This window comes from Anomalospiza imberbis, chromosome 13, assembly GCF_031753505.1.
Source record: "Anomalospiza imberbis isolate Cuckoo-Finch-1a 21T00152 chromosome 13, ASM3175350v1, whole genome shotgun sequence".
NCBI lineage: Eukaryota > Metazoa > Chordata > Aves > Passeriformes > Viduidae > Anomalospiza > Anomalospiza imberbis.
The window spans coordinates 1,180,791-1,197,253 of NC_089693.1; the positions used below are offsets into that span (position 1 = coordinate 1,180,791).

General features: G+C 46.7%; 1 protein-coding gene and 1 long non-coding RNA gene across 2 annotated transcripts in view; both read right to left on the reverse strand.

The window, feature by feature from the left end:
- PIAS1 (protein inhibitor of activated STAT 1) overlaps nucleotides 1-16,463 on the reverse strand; it is a 56,281-nt gene that overhangs the window by 15,770 nt on the left and 24,048 nt on the right. The window contains 4 exon segments of the mRNA XM_068203502.1: nucleotides 1,430-1,564; nucleotides 2,063-2,153; nucleotides 3,031-3,078; nucleotides 3,878-3,962. Coding sequence (XP_068059603.1) covers nucleotides 1,430-1,564; nucleotides 2,063-2,153; nucleotides 3,031-3,078; nucleotides 3,878-3,962 — 359 coding nt within the window.
- On the reverse strand, nucleotides 10,947-16,449 carry LOC137481675 (uncharacterized). The gene is made up of 2 exons (XR_011003599.1): nucleotides 15,600-16,449; nucleotides 10,947-15,453 (listed from the first exon to the last, which is right to left on the reverse strand). It is a non-coding gene; the product is annotated as an uncharacterized lncRNA (long non-coding RNA).

The window sequence follows — 16,463 nt, forward strand, 5'->3', positions numbered from 1 at the left end:
TAAAAATCACAGTGAGGACTCCAGCAAAGGTAGGGAGCACAGCTGGGACAAGAACTGGCTCTTGAGGGAAGGGGGAAAGGGGAACTCAGATTTTGTGCTACACAGGCACAGCCAAATATAAAATAATGCTTCACATTTCACTGTCAAAGTCTGAAAGAATCAAATTAGGAAAGGTTGTGTCTTAAAATCTGTTTAGGAAGGGTCGTGTCTGAAAGAATCTGTTTAGGAAAGGTTGTTTCTTATAGAATTCCAGGATGGTTTGGGTTGGAAAGGAACTTAAATCCCATCCCATTCCACCCCTGCCATGGGCAGGGACACCTTCCCCTGTCCCAGGCTGCTCCAGCCCTGTCCTACAGTTCTGGATCTAATGCTTATTTATGCCAGAAGTTACCCATAATGTTCCTTATAACTGATTAATCTGTGAAACCTGAGAACCAGCCAGTTCCCAAGGGACTGACTCAAACCTGGGGCACTTCTTGTCCCTAAATCCTGAATTGTGAATCCCTCAGAGCAGCATCTGGGACCCACCCAGCTGCACTTCAACCCCAGCAGGCTGATTTTCAACTGCTTCTTTCTGATACCTGCAGCTCCCATTAGGTAAAAGAGGATTTTCTGGACCAGAATGACTCAGCCATCCTTTATGCCATCATCTGAATGGAGATTGTTTTCTGCTCCACAAGAAATCCACCACGAGATCCCACCCTGGTGTTTCAGAGCTGCCCATTGTCCCTGGCTGGAGGGTAAGCATTTTTGCACGCTGACAAATTCTTGGCCAAAGTTTCACCTCAGGACAATTCTGGGCACTTCTAAACAGAGGATGGGGGCAGTGGCAGCAGCACACGGTGCCTCTGGAATGCCCACCCAGCAGCTTTGGTGCCAGCACTGAAAGCAGCTCAGTAATTCATGGCTGATTGACTGAAGTCACTTTTTGCAGCACGTTCCAGATTTCATTAGCCCGCTGGAACATCAGCGATTTTCTGACACCGCTTGTAACCTTCTCCCCACAGACACAAAAAACCGATAAAAACGTGAGGTTCTAAACGTGAAGGATAAGGAGAGCAGCTGGGAGAAATGTAAAAAAGGTCAATGGAATCAGCTGGGCTGTGCTGTGTCCACACTCACAGCTCTGAAGGGCCACTCTGGGCTCCATGGCACCTGCTCCTTGCAAGTCCAAGCCAAGCTTTGTCAAGTCCCTGCAGTCAGGAAGAGCTTCAAAGTCTGAAGCTTGGCCAAATCAACAAACAAAAGGCTTAGAGGATGCCTTGATCTCTAGATCTGGGCCCTCCCTGAGTCACAGCGTTGAGGAGGGAAAGACCCCACCCCAAAGGTGAGGGAGGGATCTGAGGGAGCACGGAAGCCAGTCCCCCAGGAAGGGCTTTCTGCCCAGGATTATCTCTGAAGCAGCTAGAAGAACCCCAGGGGCACTCACCCTGCCAATCTCTGCAGTCCAGGACACGACGATGGTGTTGGGGACCGTGGTGGACAGGCGGACGAGCGAGGTAATGTTGATTGGTCGGCTGGGGCGCTTTGGTTCCACACCGTTTTTGGTTGGTGGCAGGTAGCCCTAAAAACCAGAAGTTCAGCTCTCAGAAAAAAGAATCCCACAGTGCTTTTGCCTCCTGCCCCTCCCAACACACCCAGACCAGGCTCTGTGTTTGATTCAAAGAGAGAGGGATCAGACAATAAAATATTGAGCATTTTAGAAGCTCCTTCTCCTGATGGAAATCCAAAATCCTAACCCTGCCCACAGAATATTAAAGGGAACTTTGCCACCTCTCCTGTCTCAGCAAAACTAAACAAAAAACCCCAAACTTTGGACCAGAGTTTCTAAAATTCAATCCCTTTTTCTCTGTTCATGTTAATATTATTAAATGTGTGATCTTGAAAAGGGGTTTCTAACTTCCATAGGAACTTCTGGATCTACTGGCTAGAACAAATTACTTGATCTTTTCTATTCATTCCAAAGCTCCGGAATGTGAAAACAAACATTGGGATAATTTTTCAGGCAGGTAATTCCTAATAATGCATCCCAAAATGAGTATTAAAAGGAGATTTCACTTACTGGAAGGCTGCATGGTTTCCCATTGACTTTCACACACAGATTGGGTGGGAAGTGATCTTCTTGTGGACAACTGGTTTCTGATAAACAAAACCTAAAAGCAAAGAGCTGCCATCATCTTTCACTTTTAAAGTGATTTAAAGATCATCTCTTCCTAGAAGGAATTGTTCCTCCACTGAGCCATGAAATCATGACACATCTTGCTAAACACAGCCCTCAAATGATGTCACTAAGCAGGAAAACCCCCCAAAATTACAGTGCTTCAAGCAGCCCGGAGGTTCCTCCTCAGATTCCTTGAATTCCTCAGCCTGACTCACTCCACCCCCAGTTTCTTCTCTGCCTCTTCTCCAGCCTGACCTCTCCGCACAAGACCAAGGTGCCACAAATGACATTTCCCCCCGTGCCAGCTGCAGTTCCAGGCAGTTTCTGCTGTTGAATTTCTTTCTTTCCAGTTCCAAGAGGTGGTTTTGCTGCTGGATCTCCAGCAGGACACACCGTTCCTGCTGCCAGCAGGACACGGAGCATTCCGAGGAGAAGCAAAACCTCTCAGCTGCCCTGGGTTCCTTCCAGGGACCTGCCCCATCCCTGCCCATGGATAATCCAAGAGGGACTGCTTTCCCTCATCCCCTCCTCACCCTTGCTCCATCCCACCCCACCAGGCTGACACAGAGGATTTAATCCATTTCTGATGGATTAAAAACCCCCAAATTCACCAGGCTGGTGATTCCCAAAGTGCCTAAAGAAGGAAATCTTGGGATGCCCATGGAATCCATCCCTGCTAAGAAAAACAATCCTGCTCATTTTCCAGCCCCAGGACATGGAATGACCAAGGTGGAGTTACAGGAAGGATTCACCCACAAGAAAATCAACCACATGAGAAAAATCAGCTCTTTTCCATCCAGGAATTCCCAACCTGCTGGGCAGGACCTGGCTGATAAATCCTAAAAACCAACAGGCAACAAAATCCCTACCTTAGCTGGACCTGTACTGTGAAGTCACATTTGGTCCCAGAAATATCCCTGGAAACAAGAGAAGAAATGGATTAAAATATCCTGCTTTTCACCAGATTCCTCAGAATTGCAATAGAGATTCCTCAGGAGTTTGCTGGAAGTTCAGTTTATGGAAAACATTTCATTTTTTACACAAAAAATTGAAAATTCACACTTTCAGGTATGTATAACTTACAGCAGACTTTGCTGCTGCTGCTGCTCAAACCACCACTCTCAAGAGGGGTTAAAAGGAAGAGCTTTTATTTTTTGAGGCAAATAAATAATAAATAAATTTGTGTCTGACCTCTATTTTTGTGGGGTTTTTTGTTTGATGTTTTTTGGTGGTTTTTTTTTTTTGGGGGGGGGGTTTGTTGGCTTTTGTTTGCTGGCTTTTGTGGGGGTTGTTGGTTTGCTTTGATTTTTTGTTTGTTTGTTGGTTGGGGTTTTTTTTTTGTTTGTTTTGAGGGGAGTGTGGTTTCCTGGGGTTGTTTTTGTGGGTTTTTTGATTTTTTTTTTTATATTAGAAAGAAAATTCTAATGGGTCCCCATAAAGTCACAACGAATGAACAGAGAAACTGGTGGCAAGGAAGAGCTGCAGGAAGCAGAATTCTGAATTTGCAGGGAGCTTAACACCAGAGAAACCCACCCAGAACTCACTGCTGGGGCTGAATTCTCTCCTCCCCGTACAACGAGACACACAAACTCCCCAGAGGAGTTTTCCCCAGCCGTTCCCAAGCAGGGGTATGGAAAGCTGGGTGGGTTTGGGGTGAATTACTGGGGTTTCAGGGCTTCAGGTGGATTTGGGGTGAATTTTTGGGGTTTCACTCACATGGAGCTGCTGATCTGCTGCACTTGCTGTGGCGTCAGCGCGAAGGCAAAGCAGGTTTCTCGAAACCTCTGGCTGTTATCTGAGGCTGCAAGAGAGCAGAGAGCATCAAAAAGCAGCCAGGACAACCAGGAAATAATTCAATCAAGTCAGAACACACGTTTTTTTCAGCTCCAGCAGCATCAGACACATCTGGCTCTGAAGAGCATTTGAGGAAGTTGCCATTGGAAGCCTCCTGTAAATAAAAATACAATGAACAACCTTTATATGCCTATAAAGTGTGCATTAAAACAGGGACGGAGGTAACAGCAGGGCTGAGGCAAACCAAGGCTTTTTATCGCTGTAATTTCACGTCAAACGTGCTCTGATATGAAATAAAAATACATCTGAGGATTTCTCATCCGTCGCTTTTTTATCTCCCTCCACGCACCACATCAGGCTGGGCCTGTCAAAGTTCACAGAGGGGCTGAACACAACACGTGGGACAGCTCACATTTCAGTCTGAGGCTTTATGGACTTCAAGGCACCAAACAGATCCAGAACGAGCCCAGAACTCGTGAGACCTGCAGCTGTAAAATCTGATTTCAAAGCCTTCCCACTCTGTGCCACAGCGCTCCGGAACCAAACAGTGCTCAAGAGGAAAATGCTCCGGCTGGAAATTGATGTTAAATATCCCAGAATAGTGGTTTTAGCTGAAACACAGCCCTTCACAGGGCCACTGCAGCAATGAAAAGGGTTTTTTAAATAATAAATTGAAAGAAAGCATCATCTCCCCAGAGAATGATTCCACACACTCACCAACACACACTGAATGAAAAGCTGCTACCAAGTTGCACTTCAATCTCATTATTCTTCATAATTTTGTAAGTCCTGAATAAATTTGTAATTTCTGAATAAATATTCTACAATATAATATAAATATTCTGAATAAATCAATATAATTTTCTGTGCACAAAACACTGGAGAAATTTCCCTTTTTTTGGTTTACTATAATGCATTCTTGACTCATCCCTGAGTGACAGCTGAGTGAATATTTCAGGGTGAGAATTGAGATTTTGCTCCAAGCAGAGTGTGGTGGGCTGGAACCAACAATAGCAAAGACACTGAGTGTAAATATTACAGCAGGAACCTCCCAAAATTCCATTTTTTATCTTTCCTGCATGACACCGCTCCAAAATCCTTCACTTATCCCATTATTTGCTGTTGTGCACGAGCAGGATCAGGGACATGAAGCTGGCTGCTTGGAACCTTTGAGAAAGAATGAAGTTTTATAAATATCTCAGATTTTGAAATGCATACGTTTCCTCCCTGCTAGCACGTCTGCAGGAAACAGACACAATGTATACAATTAACAATGAAAATCTGCTTTCACACTGGCTCTTCCATAGAATTTGACACCTATTTTTAGCTATAAATGGCAAGATCACAATTACAGACTCTAATTAACAAAAGCTGAATTAGCAAAGCTCATGCACTGCAGAGAAATGAGGGAATTCCAGTAGTTATTTCCTGCTTTTCCATGGGTTTTTCTGCTGGGTTGATTTTTCTCCCAGGTATTATTTGCTTTAGCCTGGAAATTGTCAACTTTGGCTTTATTAGAAAAGTTCTGGAAGGTTTTTGGGAACCTTTGGTGCGAACTCCAGCACTTCATTAATTAAAAACTGCTGACTATTTAACTAAAGCCACCTTCATTTAAAGCTCAATTATCCACAGAAGCCAACCAGCAGCTACCAAAATTCCTTGCATTTCCCAAGCTTTCCCCCTGCCCATCTTTTTTTGCAGCAGCTCCACTTTAGGGAATCCAGCAGGGAAATGGGCAAACAGGAGGAACTGGAACTCTGTGCAGCAGGAAAACTGTGACAAAGTTTGGACCAAAGGCTCTAAAATTCAATCCTTTTCCCTCTGCTCACGTTGATAACAGATTTATTTTTACTAAACTGTGATATGAAAAGTGGGGTTTGAACTTCCATATTCATAGAATCACTGAGTTATTACAGTTGGAAAAGACCTCAAAGCTCACCAGGTTCAACTCCTGACTGAACACCACCTTGGCAATTAAATCAAAATCTGATTTTTGAGCCCTTCCAGGGATGGTGGTTCCACACTTCCCTGGGAAAGCTGTTTCTATACTTAACCACTCTCCCAGGAAAATATATTTCCCAACATCCCTGGATCCCTGGAATGTCCAAGACAAGGCTTGTAACACCCTGGGATAGTGGAAGGTGTGGGGATGGGATGGGATCCATGGGATGGGATCCATGGGATGGGATCCATGGGATGGGATGGCATCCATGGGATGGGATCCATGGGATGGGATGGGATCCGTGGGACGGGATGGGATGGGATCCGTGGGATGGGATCCATGGGACGGGATGGGATCCGTGGGATGGGATCCGTGGGATGGGATGGGATCTGTGGGACGGGATGGGATGGGATCTGTGGGATGGGATCCATGGGACGGGATGGGATCCGTGGGATGGGATCCGTGGGATGGGATGGGATCTGTGGGACGGGATGGGATCCGTGGGACGGGATGGGATGGGATCCATAGGATGGAATGGGATCCATGGGATGAGATGGGATCCATGGGATGGGACGGGATGGGATGGGATGGGATCCATGGGATGGGATCCATGGGATGCACTGGATGGGATCCATGGGATGGGATTTCAGCTCCCTGCCAACCCAAACCCCCTGAACTCTGTGCTGTGCCCCTGTTCCACTGCCTGTGAGCAGACCCCGATCCCTGGCGGGTCCCCGAGCCCAGAGCTGCAGCATTCCCTGGCCAGCAGCTCTGCCTCCCCTGCTCCCCACCACTGCTCGGGCGCAGCCCCCTGTGATCACCACAGAGCACGGCCAGACTGCAGGGAGGGAAGGGGAAAAGCTGCTAACTAGGCAAAGATGCTGCAAAAGGCAATCAAAATATTTCCAAACTCCTGACAGACGGAGCGGGGCGGGCACAGGAAGGCTGGCACGGAGCTCCCTGAAACTACAGCTGAGTTCTGGTCAGGCTCCTCAGCTACCCCAGGATACAGCTCTGCCCCTTGCCTGTGCAGCTGCATCTAAAACAGAGACAAAATCTGATTTGTCTTTGTGGTTTTCGCTAATCTTCTCCCTTATCATCTTTTTATGCCCACATCTAGTCCTTCCAGATCTGCTCACCCTACAAACGATGCGTGAAGATCCCACCAAACCACATTAAACAGAGCTCAGCTCTTCCCCTGAAAACCAAACTCCTGTGTTTATCTCTGGCTCCAGCTCCTCTATTCCCAAAGAGCTGAGATTCTCCAAGGCAGGAACGTTGGGAATACGGGATTTCAGAGGGCAGAGAAGCTGACAGATTTCTGTTAATTCATCTGGTGTATCTGCCGCGTTTAAAACACCAAACTGATCCTGGCAAGTCAAGCACATAATTTACTTTTAGAAGTTCAGGAAGATGAATAAAACCAGAAAAATATAAGTTTTAGACAATAAAATCATTCTGATGGCTACAAACACAACAGCGCCCTGCATACAACGATTATTATTTAACAAAAGAAAGGTAAAAATAGATCTGCAATTGAAAACCAAGAGGATGGAAATAGAATTTATAATCCAATAAAGCTGGAATCAAGCCAGGACAACAGAGTTAATATGGACATTCTTCAGAAAGATGCCAGGAATGTTTCTGGGGGGTTGGGTTTGTTGTTTCTTTTCCAGAACTATGATTTATTAAATATTAAAACATTTTCTTTTGCACTGTGAATGCAACAGAGCTTGCAAGAGTCAAAATGACTAAAAAGCCACAGAGTTTCTTCTCCCAAACTTTTCTTTTCCTAATTTCACCAGCATTTCCTGAATTATTCCAGGCTTACCTCACTCCAGGAATGATCCACGATTGGTACAGATTAACTGAGGGACAAAATTATGCCTTGCTGTTTGTGGATTTCGTTAAAACACTTCACTGAGGTAAAAAGTTTTCAGCATTTGAGGGAAAACTTTTTAATATGTGGTATTCACATGGCCAAAACACTTAAAATTGTATAGGAATATAAATATAAATATAAATATAAATATAAATATAAATATAAATATAAATATAAATATAAATATAAATATAAATATAAATACACAATGTGTATATACATATATATAAAAATATATGTATACCCACAGATCACCTATTTAATAAATAAAAATGATACAGAAAAGCCATTTTCTACTAATTCTGCCCTTTATTTTGGAAAACCCCTCTGGCACCAGTGTGAAAAAAAGAACCCAGCTTGAGTGGCTGCATTTTCTACAGCTCTAAAAATATTCTGTTCCACCTCACCAGTACCCAGGGCTAAAAATAGCCACACAATCTTTCTGCAGTAAAATACCTCTTGCTGTCTTGAGAAAAAGCCACTCTCTGAATTTCCACTCAGGCACAGACACCTTCAAATCCTTCAGGAATTTTTGGGATCACGGAGTCGAGGTGGTGGTGCTTCCTAAAGCCCAATAAACTGAGGTTCACCTTCCCATCGGCATCGCCAATTCTTAAATATGAAGGGAATGTATTAAAGAAAGGCTTGGCCATCAATTAAACTTGCACTTTACACAAGCGTTACCTGAGCTACCATTAAATGGGCCCTTTCCCAATGATTCCCAATAATTGTGTTTATTTCCAAAGGCAAGAAGAGCTCTGAGGAAGAGGATGAGGAGCAGAGGAAATTTCTGCTGCGTGCTGTAAGCAAAACAAGAGATGCCTAATTGGTTATTCACTAACTAACGGCCTGGATTAGCTAAATTTGTCCAAATATTAACCAGAAGTGTGGAAAAGCTGCCTGGGACTTCCTCACGAGGGGCAGCTCTGCTCCCTGTGACCAGGGACGGGAGGGAAGCTGGGTCTGGGCGTTGGGATGGGAATCAGGACAAGGTTTCTCCCCAGAGGGTGGGGGGGAATGGCACATTCCCAAGAACTCCAGGAATATTTGGGTAATGCTCTCAGGGATGCACAGGGGGGGATTTTGGGGTGTCTGGACTGGAGAATCCTTCCCAGCTCAGACCATTCCCCAGTTCCTGCTTTCCCTCCCCAGAGAGGTGAGTGCCTCATTTTGCTTTCCCTTTAAACAACAGAAGCCATCGTTATCCATTTATGTCCAATCCTCTATCAAACATCACTGCTCAAAACTTCATCTCCACTTCCCAACCAGACCAATACTGTGCTTAGATGAAGGCACAGCAAACATCTGAGCTTTGAAAAGGTGAGAATTCCGAGAGGTTTGAATGCAAAGCCTGCTGCAGGGCAGGAAATCCAGGACAGCCCAGGCATGGGGAGCCCCTGGGATGCCCCTGCCCAGGGCTCCCTTCCCCAGCTGCCTTGGGAGCAGCAGCCAAGGCTGTGCTGGAGCTGAGGAGCAGCACAATCCAGGGGGGCTTGAGGCAGGAAAATGCTGAGAGCATCCACCTTGATGGGAGAGCTCATCTTGATGCCTTGTGCCGACTGAGCTGGAGCAGAGGCTGGGCAGAGTTCCAGAACAAAGCAGGGATTTATTCAAAGGATCTCCTCCATGGATCCACCTTGGGCAGCACCAGAGCCCAGCCAGGGCTGCCCCAAGATGAACCCAGATGGTCCCAAAATGCACGAGCGCTCCCGGGGGCTCTCACTGGGATCAGCTCTGCTCCATGGGCACACTGCAGTTCATTGTCCCATTCCAGCTCCAGCCCATGCAGTCCCATCCTGCTTGTTCTTCTCTCTCCAGCCCACGGTGTTTGTGCTCCTGGGCTGAGATTTGGCTCATTTGTCCTTGGTCCCCAGCTGGAGCAGGAATTGTTTTGTCTCCCTGCTCTGTGCAGAGAGCTCACCATCCCCTGATGTGGAGCCCAGAGCCACCCACTAAAGCAGCTCAGAATGAGAAAATGTAAAACCTAAACCTGGGGCATCAATCTCAGGATGCACTGTGAAGCCTTTAAAGCCACCCCTGATTCTGGAGTTCAACCTCTGAGCCCCAAGCTCTGTCATCTTCTGGAGCCAGCAGCACTTCCAGCCCACACCCACCCTTCCCTGCATTTCCTGCTGCATTAAATGCAGCTGGAGTGAGCAGGATGGGGCTGGGAGAAGATCCTCTCCCTGGAGAAGCCTCTCAGTCATCACTAAATCCATCCCAGCCCACGCCAAAGCAGGGCTCTGCACCCCAAAATCCAACACCTGACATCTCTCAGCCATGCCCTACACAAGCTGTGGGATTCAGGAGATGTGAGCTCCAGGGCCAAGAGAAATTCCAAATTCCCACTGCTTTTTGTCCCACCTTGGCCATTCTGCTTCATTCCAATTATCACAAAGGATGCTGCCTCCTTAACCTTTCCAAACACTTCAAAACCACTTGAGGGGAGCATTTTGGTAAACAGCCAAATCCTTCTTCCCCTGATGAGCCCTTCTGCCACCTGCACAGGTGCCCACAAACACCCTGAGAGAAGGGAAGTGCCAGGGCCACGTTCTGCACCGTGGAACAGGTGAAAAACTGAACCCTGGCTCTGGTCAGCTGCTGCATTCATCTCCTCAAATCCATTTTAGATTCTGTCCAACTCGCAGTTAATCCTCAGGAGGAACAGGCAGAGCCACCCGGGGGGGTGGGAAAGGAAGGGAGTAAAGAGATGTGAAGGAGCTCATTTGAAATTGTGCCTAAAGATATACATGAAAATAGCCTGGAAATGCTCCAAGGGCTACAATTAATCCATAAATATTATGGATTTTATAACTCTTTCTGGTATGTTGTATAAACAGAACACAGAAGAGATCAGCTGGAAATTACGTGCAATTGGACAGACATTTATGTGTGATTGTTCTTTAAATCACTCCTGGGGTGGAGCATTCCTGAAGACCTGCAGGAAGATCAGGGGACGCTTCCATGGCCAAACTCCTCAGTCTCCCAACCACCTCTGCGGATGGATCCCAGCTCTCCTCTCCTGTATCCCTGGATCTCACCTGACCCATCATTTCTCCAGAGGGAAGGAACATCACAGGATCCTCCTTCCTCAAACTCAGCCCCTTGATTCCTTCAGCCACCTGAATTACGTCCCACAACTCCAATGCTGCTTTCAGGCTTCGGTATTTTAACTTTTATTCCTAAAAGCACCAAGTCAGCCACTTCAAAGGAGCAGCACAAAGGCAGCACTGCCACATCCCTTCATGGATCCTGGCTCCGGAGAAGTTTTCCTCTCAACAAGAAAAGTGTTTTCCTCAGGCACAGGATGGGATTGTTGGGCCTGGGAGATGGGTTTTGTCCCTTGTTTGTCCTAACTCAGGATATTTTCTATTCTCTGTGATTCTCTGGAAGCCAATGGCTTCCCAGCTCTGTTCCAGCTGTGTCTGGAAACATCCATGTCCTCTCAGGGCCTGGAACCTTGGGACATCCATGTGCTGTCAGGGCTTGGAATCCTGGGACATCCATGGCCTGGAACCTTGGGAGATCCATGCCCTGTCAGGGCCTGGAACCTTGGAACATCCATGGCCTGGAACCTTGGGAGATCCATGGCCTCTCAGGTCCTGGGATCGTGGGACATCTCTGTCCTCTCAGGGTCAGGAATCTCAGTATATCCATGTCCTGGAATCTTGTTCACCGATATCCTGACAGGGCCTGGAATCTTTATCAGGGACTGGAATCTTGTTCATCCATGGCCTGGAATCTCAGGACACTCATGGTCTGGAATTCTGGGACATCCATGGCCTGTCAGGGCCTGGAACCTTGGGACATTCATGGCCTGGAATCCTGGGACATCCATGGCCTGGAACCTCAGGACATCCATGGCCTGGAACCTCAGGACATCCATGGCCTGGAATCCTGGGACATCCATGGCCTGGAATCCTGGGACATCCATGGCCTGGAACCTCAGGACATCCATGGCCTGGAACCTCAGGACATCCATGGCCTGGAATCCTGGGACATCCATGGCCTGGAACCTCAGGACATCCATGGCCTGGAACCTCAGGACATCCATGGCCTGGAATCCTGGGACATCCATGGCCTGTCAGGGCCTGGAACCTCGGGATACCCATGGCCTGGAACCTCAGGACATCCATGGCCTGGAATCCTGGGACATCCATGGCCTGTCAGGGCCTGGAACCTCGGGATACCCATGGCCTGGAACCTCAGGACATCCATGTCCTGGACCCTCAGTGACCTCAGCTCCACGCATGAGGAGATTGAACAATGAGCTGAAGAAAACCTGAATAAACCCTTTTTTTAGGAGTTACCCAGTTGCTTAAAGCTCTCTCAAAAGAAACTCTTGACTGTGGAAAGCCCGACCTGGGGCCCAGCACATGCAAATCCAAATAAAGAGCCCCAAATGTGCTGTAATTCCAGCTCAGCCCCAGCACAGAGCCAATATTTCACCCTGTTCTTGCACAATTAAAAGCTGCAGGGCCGGAAGTCAGAGAGCTCAAAGCTGAGTTGAGAATTTAGTGTTTTGTTGAACTTCCTCCCACAAAGTACATTTCAAAAAAATAATAAACACAGAAGACAGTAAAAGCGTGACTTTCATATAAACCATAATAGCAATTGCACGGAGCACGAGATCAGCTCGCTGATAGAGAAAAAGGAGAAATCCTTGCCAAACAAAACTTTCATGGTTTCCAGCCCAGCTTTCTCGAGCACTGAATTGTTTAATTGTTTAATGGCTGTACCTTGAACTACAGGCACCCTCAAAGATTTCAGGCAGCTCAGCTGCAAGATCTGGCTCCAAGTCTGAGGCACCAGGATCGCTCACAGGCACAGGAAAATCCATGGGAAGTGCAAGGCAGGAGCACAAATGCAGGGTGGGAATCAACCCCTGAGGGGGAAATTCTGCTGCTTACAGAAATCCTGGCAGTGGAGCACAGAAATGAAGGAATTAAACCGAGCCCTCCATCAAGAGTGCCTCACTGGAAGCTCTGATGGAGCTGGAATTCTGCAGCCTCTGAGGGATAATGACTGATCTGTGCCTCTTCCTTCCAGGAGGCTGCAGGTAAAAATTCTCATTTCTCTGGCTCAGATCCAACCTCCAGCGCTGTGTTTGTATCACTGAGAGCTGAAGCACAGCAAATAAACTGCAGGAGGATGATCCTTGTGCCATTTGGACCGATTTTAAACAGGAGGAGAGCCCACAGCCTCTTTAATCCTCTCAATTGGAAAAAAAATAAAAATAAAACAGCTTCATTTCCCTTACAGGTAAGTAAAGACTCCTAAGCCAGTTAAAATGTTTTTTGGAACAACTACACAGCTCCAGCAATTAGGAATGACATTTGCTGTAACAAGAGGCATTTTTAAGATGCTGCTTAACTATCTCATGTCCCTTCCACAATAATCTGGCAAATTCAGGGCCTTGCTACTCACAGTAAACACATTTCAGCACACACAAGAGATCTTATCTGTGTGTTAGGAGTTACTTTTAGAAAATGTGCTTAAAAAACAACCAATTAGCACCGTCTGTGCTCTGGGGGCTGGAAATGAGGGAATTAAGTGAGAGCTGCAGCTTCACTTGACAAACAACCTCAATTCTCCTCTTTAGATCCTATTAGGAAAACAACAGAGAAGCACAGGAATAAGGCACAGGTTCCATCAAAGTCAGAGTGCACAGCTTTTCCTCCAAGCATTAAAAAAACCCCTTATAAAAAAAGGAAAATCACTGAAAATGGTGGTTAAGCAGGGGCAGAGAGCTGCAAGCACACATTTGCAGAACAAGGAGCTTTCCTGGCTGGCTGGGACACAAACCCATCCCATCCCCATGCTTTCTGCACTTGGCAGCGAGGGTGACTAATAAACGTGGATCAAATTCAACAGCTCCACTGCAAAGGAACAAATGGCTCTTTGTCTCACCCCAGCAATGGCCAAGGAGCACTGGACGTGGCACTCGGGGCCTGGGCTGCTGACAAGGTGATGATCAAAGGCTGGACTCTGATCTCGGAGGGCTTTTCCAACCTCAGGGATTCTGGGATTCAGCCAGCTGTGCTCCAAAGGTGCTGGGATGGAGAAATCCCTGCAGTCCATGAATCCAGCCCAGCACATCCCTCTGAATCCCATGCTGGAGCTGCATTCAAATGTAAGAATTTCTATTTCCTCCTTTTGTTCCTGTTTTGTTCCTACAAATAAGAGTTAGCAGATTTCATGTCCTTATCTGTTCCTCACACTGGCTGTGTGCTACCCACCCACACGAAATATTTGGGTACAGAATGCCTGCTCAAGTGCCCTGCTGGGCAACTCCCAGCCCTGAGGCTTGCTCAAATTATTGCTTCTTCAACCAACCATCACTTCTCAAAGGGACAGAAAACTGGAGCAAACCTTCCCAGCCGCGCCACCTGCGCTTGGGAACAACCAGGGGCAATCCCAGCACCCGAGGATGTGCTCTGCCCAGCTTTATGTCATTTCAGGAGGGTGTGAAATTTGAATTATACAAATTCTCCCTCTCACACACATTTTCTTTCCCTTCCGTTTCAAGCAGGCAGAGAATTATTCCAAACCCCACATCGGGTCATCAGTTCATCCTTGTGGGGGAGGGACACAGAGTCAATTCAAAAGTCCTTTATCCCTATCCCATGAGTAATCTGATGGGAAAAAGCAAGCAGGAGATGCTGAAACACTGGCTAAATTCCAAGTTCTGAGTGGCTGCAGTAATATCTGCCAGTGGAACACAAACCAGGGAACCCACACATGGGGCACTTGAGGAAACCCACACTGCTGGCAGCACAGAGAAGGATGCCCAGACCATCTGGGGCAAACGTTCTACAAATGATTTCAGATTTTGTAGCCAAAGTATCAGTAAATGCACAAATGGAGAAAATGAATCTGAGTCTGAACAGGCTGGGGAGGGGCTGGGATGAATTCCCAGAGGAGCTGTGGCTGCCCCTGGATCCCTGGAGTGTCCAAGGCCAGGGATAGTGGAAGGTGTGGGGATGGGCTTTAAGGTCCCTTCCAACCCAAACCATTCCAGAATTTGATGATGGATACTGAAGCTCTTCCCCCAAACTCTCAACTCAGAGGCTTTTTAATTGGATTGCTTCAGATAAACAGAATTCCCACGCAAAACAAGCCCCAAACATTCCTGAAGTTACCAGAAAGAACAGGGATTGCTTCCAAAGGTATCTGCTTGGAATTGCACTTCCATTTTCTTACCCTGACACTCCACAAAGGGGAGAAATATCCCGTTGTCCATCATCTCCTGAGGCACTGAGACCTGGCAGGGAGTGAATGATGATGCCTGCATTTGGGGTGCTCTGTCCCGCTCAGAGCTGACAGCAAAGGGCTCTTCCCACATCCAGGAATAAATAAAGAAATGCACACCACCACTCCTGCACTGGAATGTCTTGTGGAAATCACAGCCTTTTTCTGAAGCATTTCTGATGTAAAAGTGGTGAGACACATCCTGAGCACCTCATTAGGTCCCAGCACCAGCACTGCCTGGAATGGTTACTCATCAATTAGGGCTTAGGTTAAAGCTAAACAGATCCAGTGCACCTCTGCAAAGAACACCTGAACCACAAGATTCAATTACCAAAATCTCTCTGCTTTTCCCTCAATTACAGCAGCTAAACCAAAAAAATATGCAAAACACTGTGCCAGATCCTTCAGAAAAGCACAGACAACCTCAGCACTCGCATATCAGGTGGGAAAACCACCTGAAACAGAAAATCAAATTACCAAAATCTCTCTGCTTTTCCCTCAATTGCAGCAGCTAAACCAAAAAAAAATGCAAAATACTGTGCCAGATCCCTCAGAAATGCACAGACAACCTCAGCACTCACACATCAGGCCTCCCACATCCCCCAGCCCTCCAGACTGTCACTGGAAAGTACCTGCTCAGCTTTGTTTACAAGGGATTTCTTCTGCAAAGGACTTTTTTTCTCACTCACCCACCCTCTCTCCCCAGATCTCCTCTCACCAATCTGCTCCTCCTACCAGCAGGGAATCTTTCCTGGGGTTTCAAGCCAGCAGAAGGTTCCACCACACAGAAATCACCAGGCCTGGTGCATTCAGGCAATATTGAAGAGTATTAGAAGTCACCCATGGTGTGAAGGGCTCCGTGGAGCCAGGAAAATCTCACATTAGGTAATGCTCTGGGAGCAGCAGATTCTCCTCAGCAGCTCCACCAGTGATTTACACCTTCACCCAAAAATCAGCTGCAAGGAAAGCAGCCACAGCTGCAAAAGAGCCCTAAATTCAGATGCTCAGACTGTAATGGATCCAGCAAATTTCCAGCCTGGCACTCCTTCCCAGCATGGATGAGAACATTCTAGAAGCTTGACGGATTTGGGGATAGTTCTGTTTACTTTGGTTTCTTTAATAATGAAATCCTGTGGTTTACAGAACTACTGAAAGCAGACTGGTTTTTTTTTTCTTTTTTTTTTTTTTCCTAAGATTTAGTTTGTTTTTTCTCAAAGCCCCCCCTTAAAACTAACTGATGTTTAAACCATATTTAGAGGCTCAGCTAAAGCAACTAATGAGTGTTAGGTAAGATGTCTCTCCATGTAGAACAATCTGTTCCAAAAGTTACCAAAAATAGCAATTCTCTAAACACTGCTGTGATGCAATATTTAACCCCTCGCTGGCAGCAGCAGCTGAATTTGACCATCTTCCCCCAAACACAAGCGAGTGCT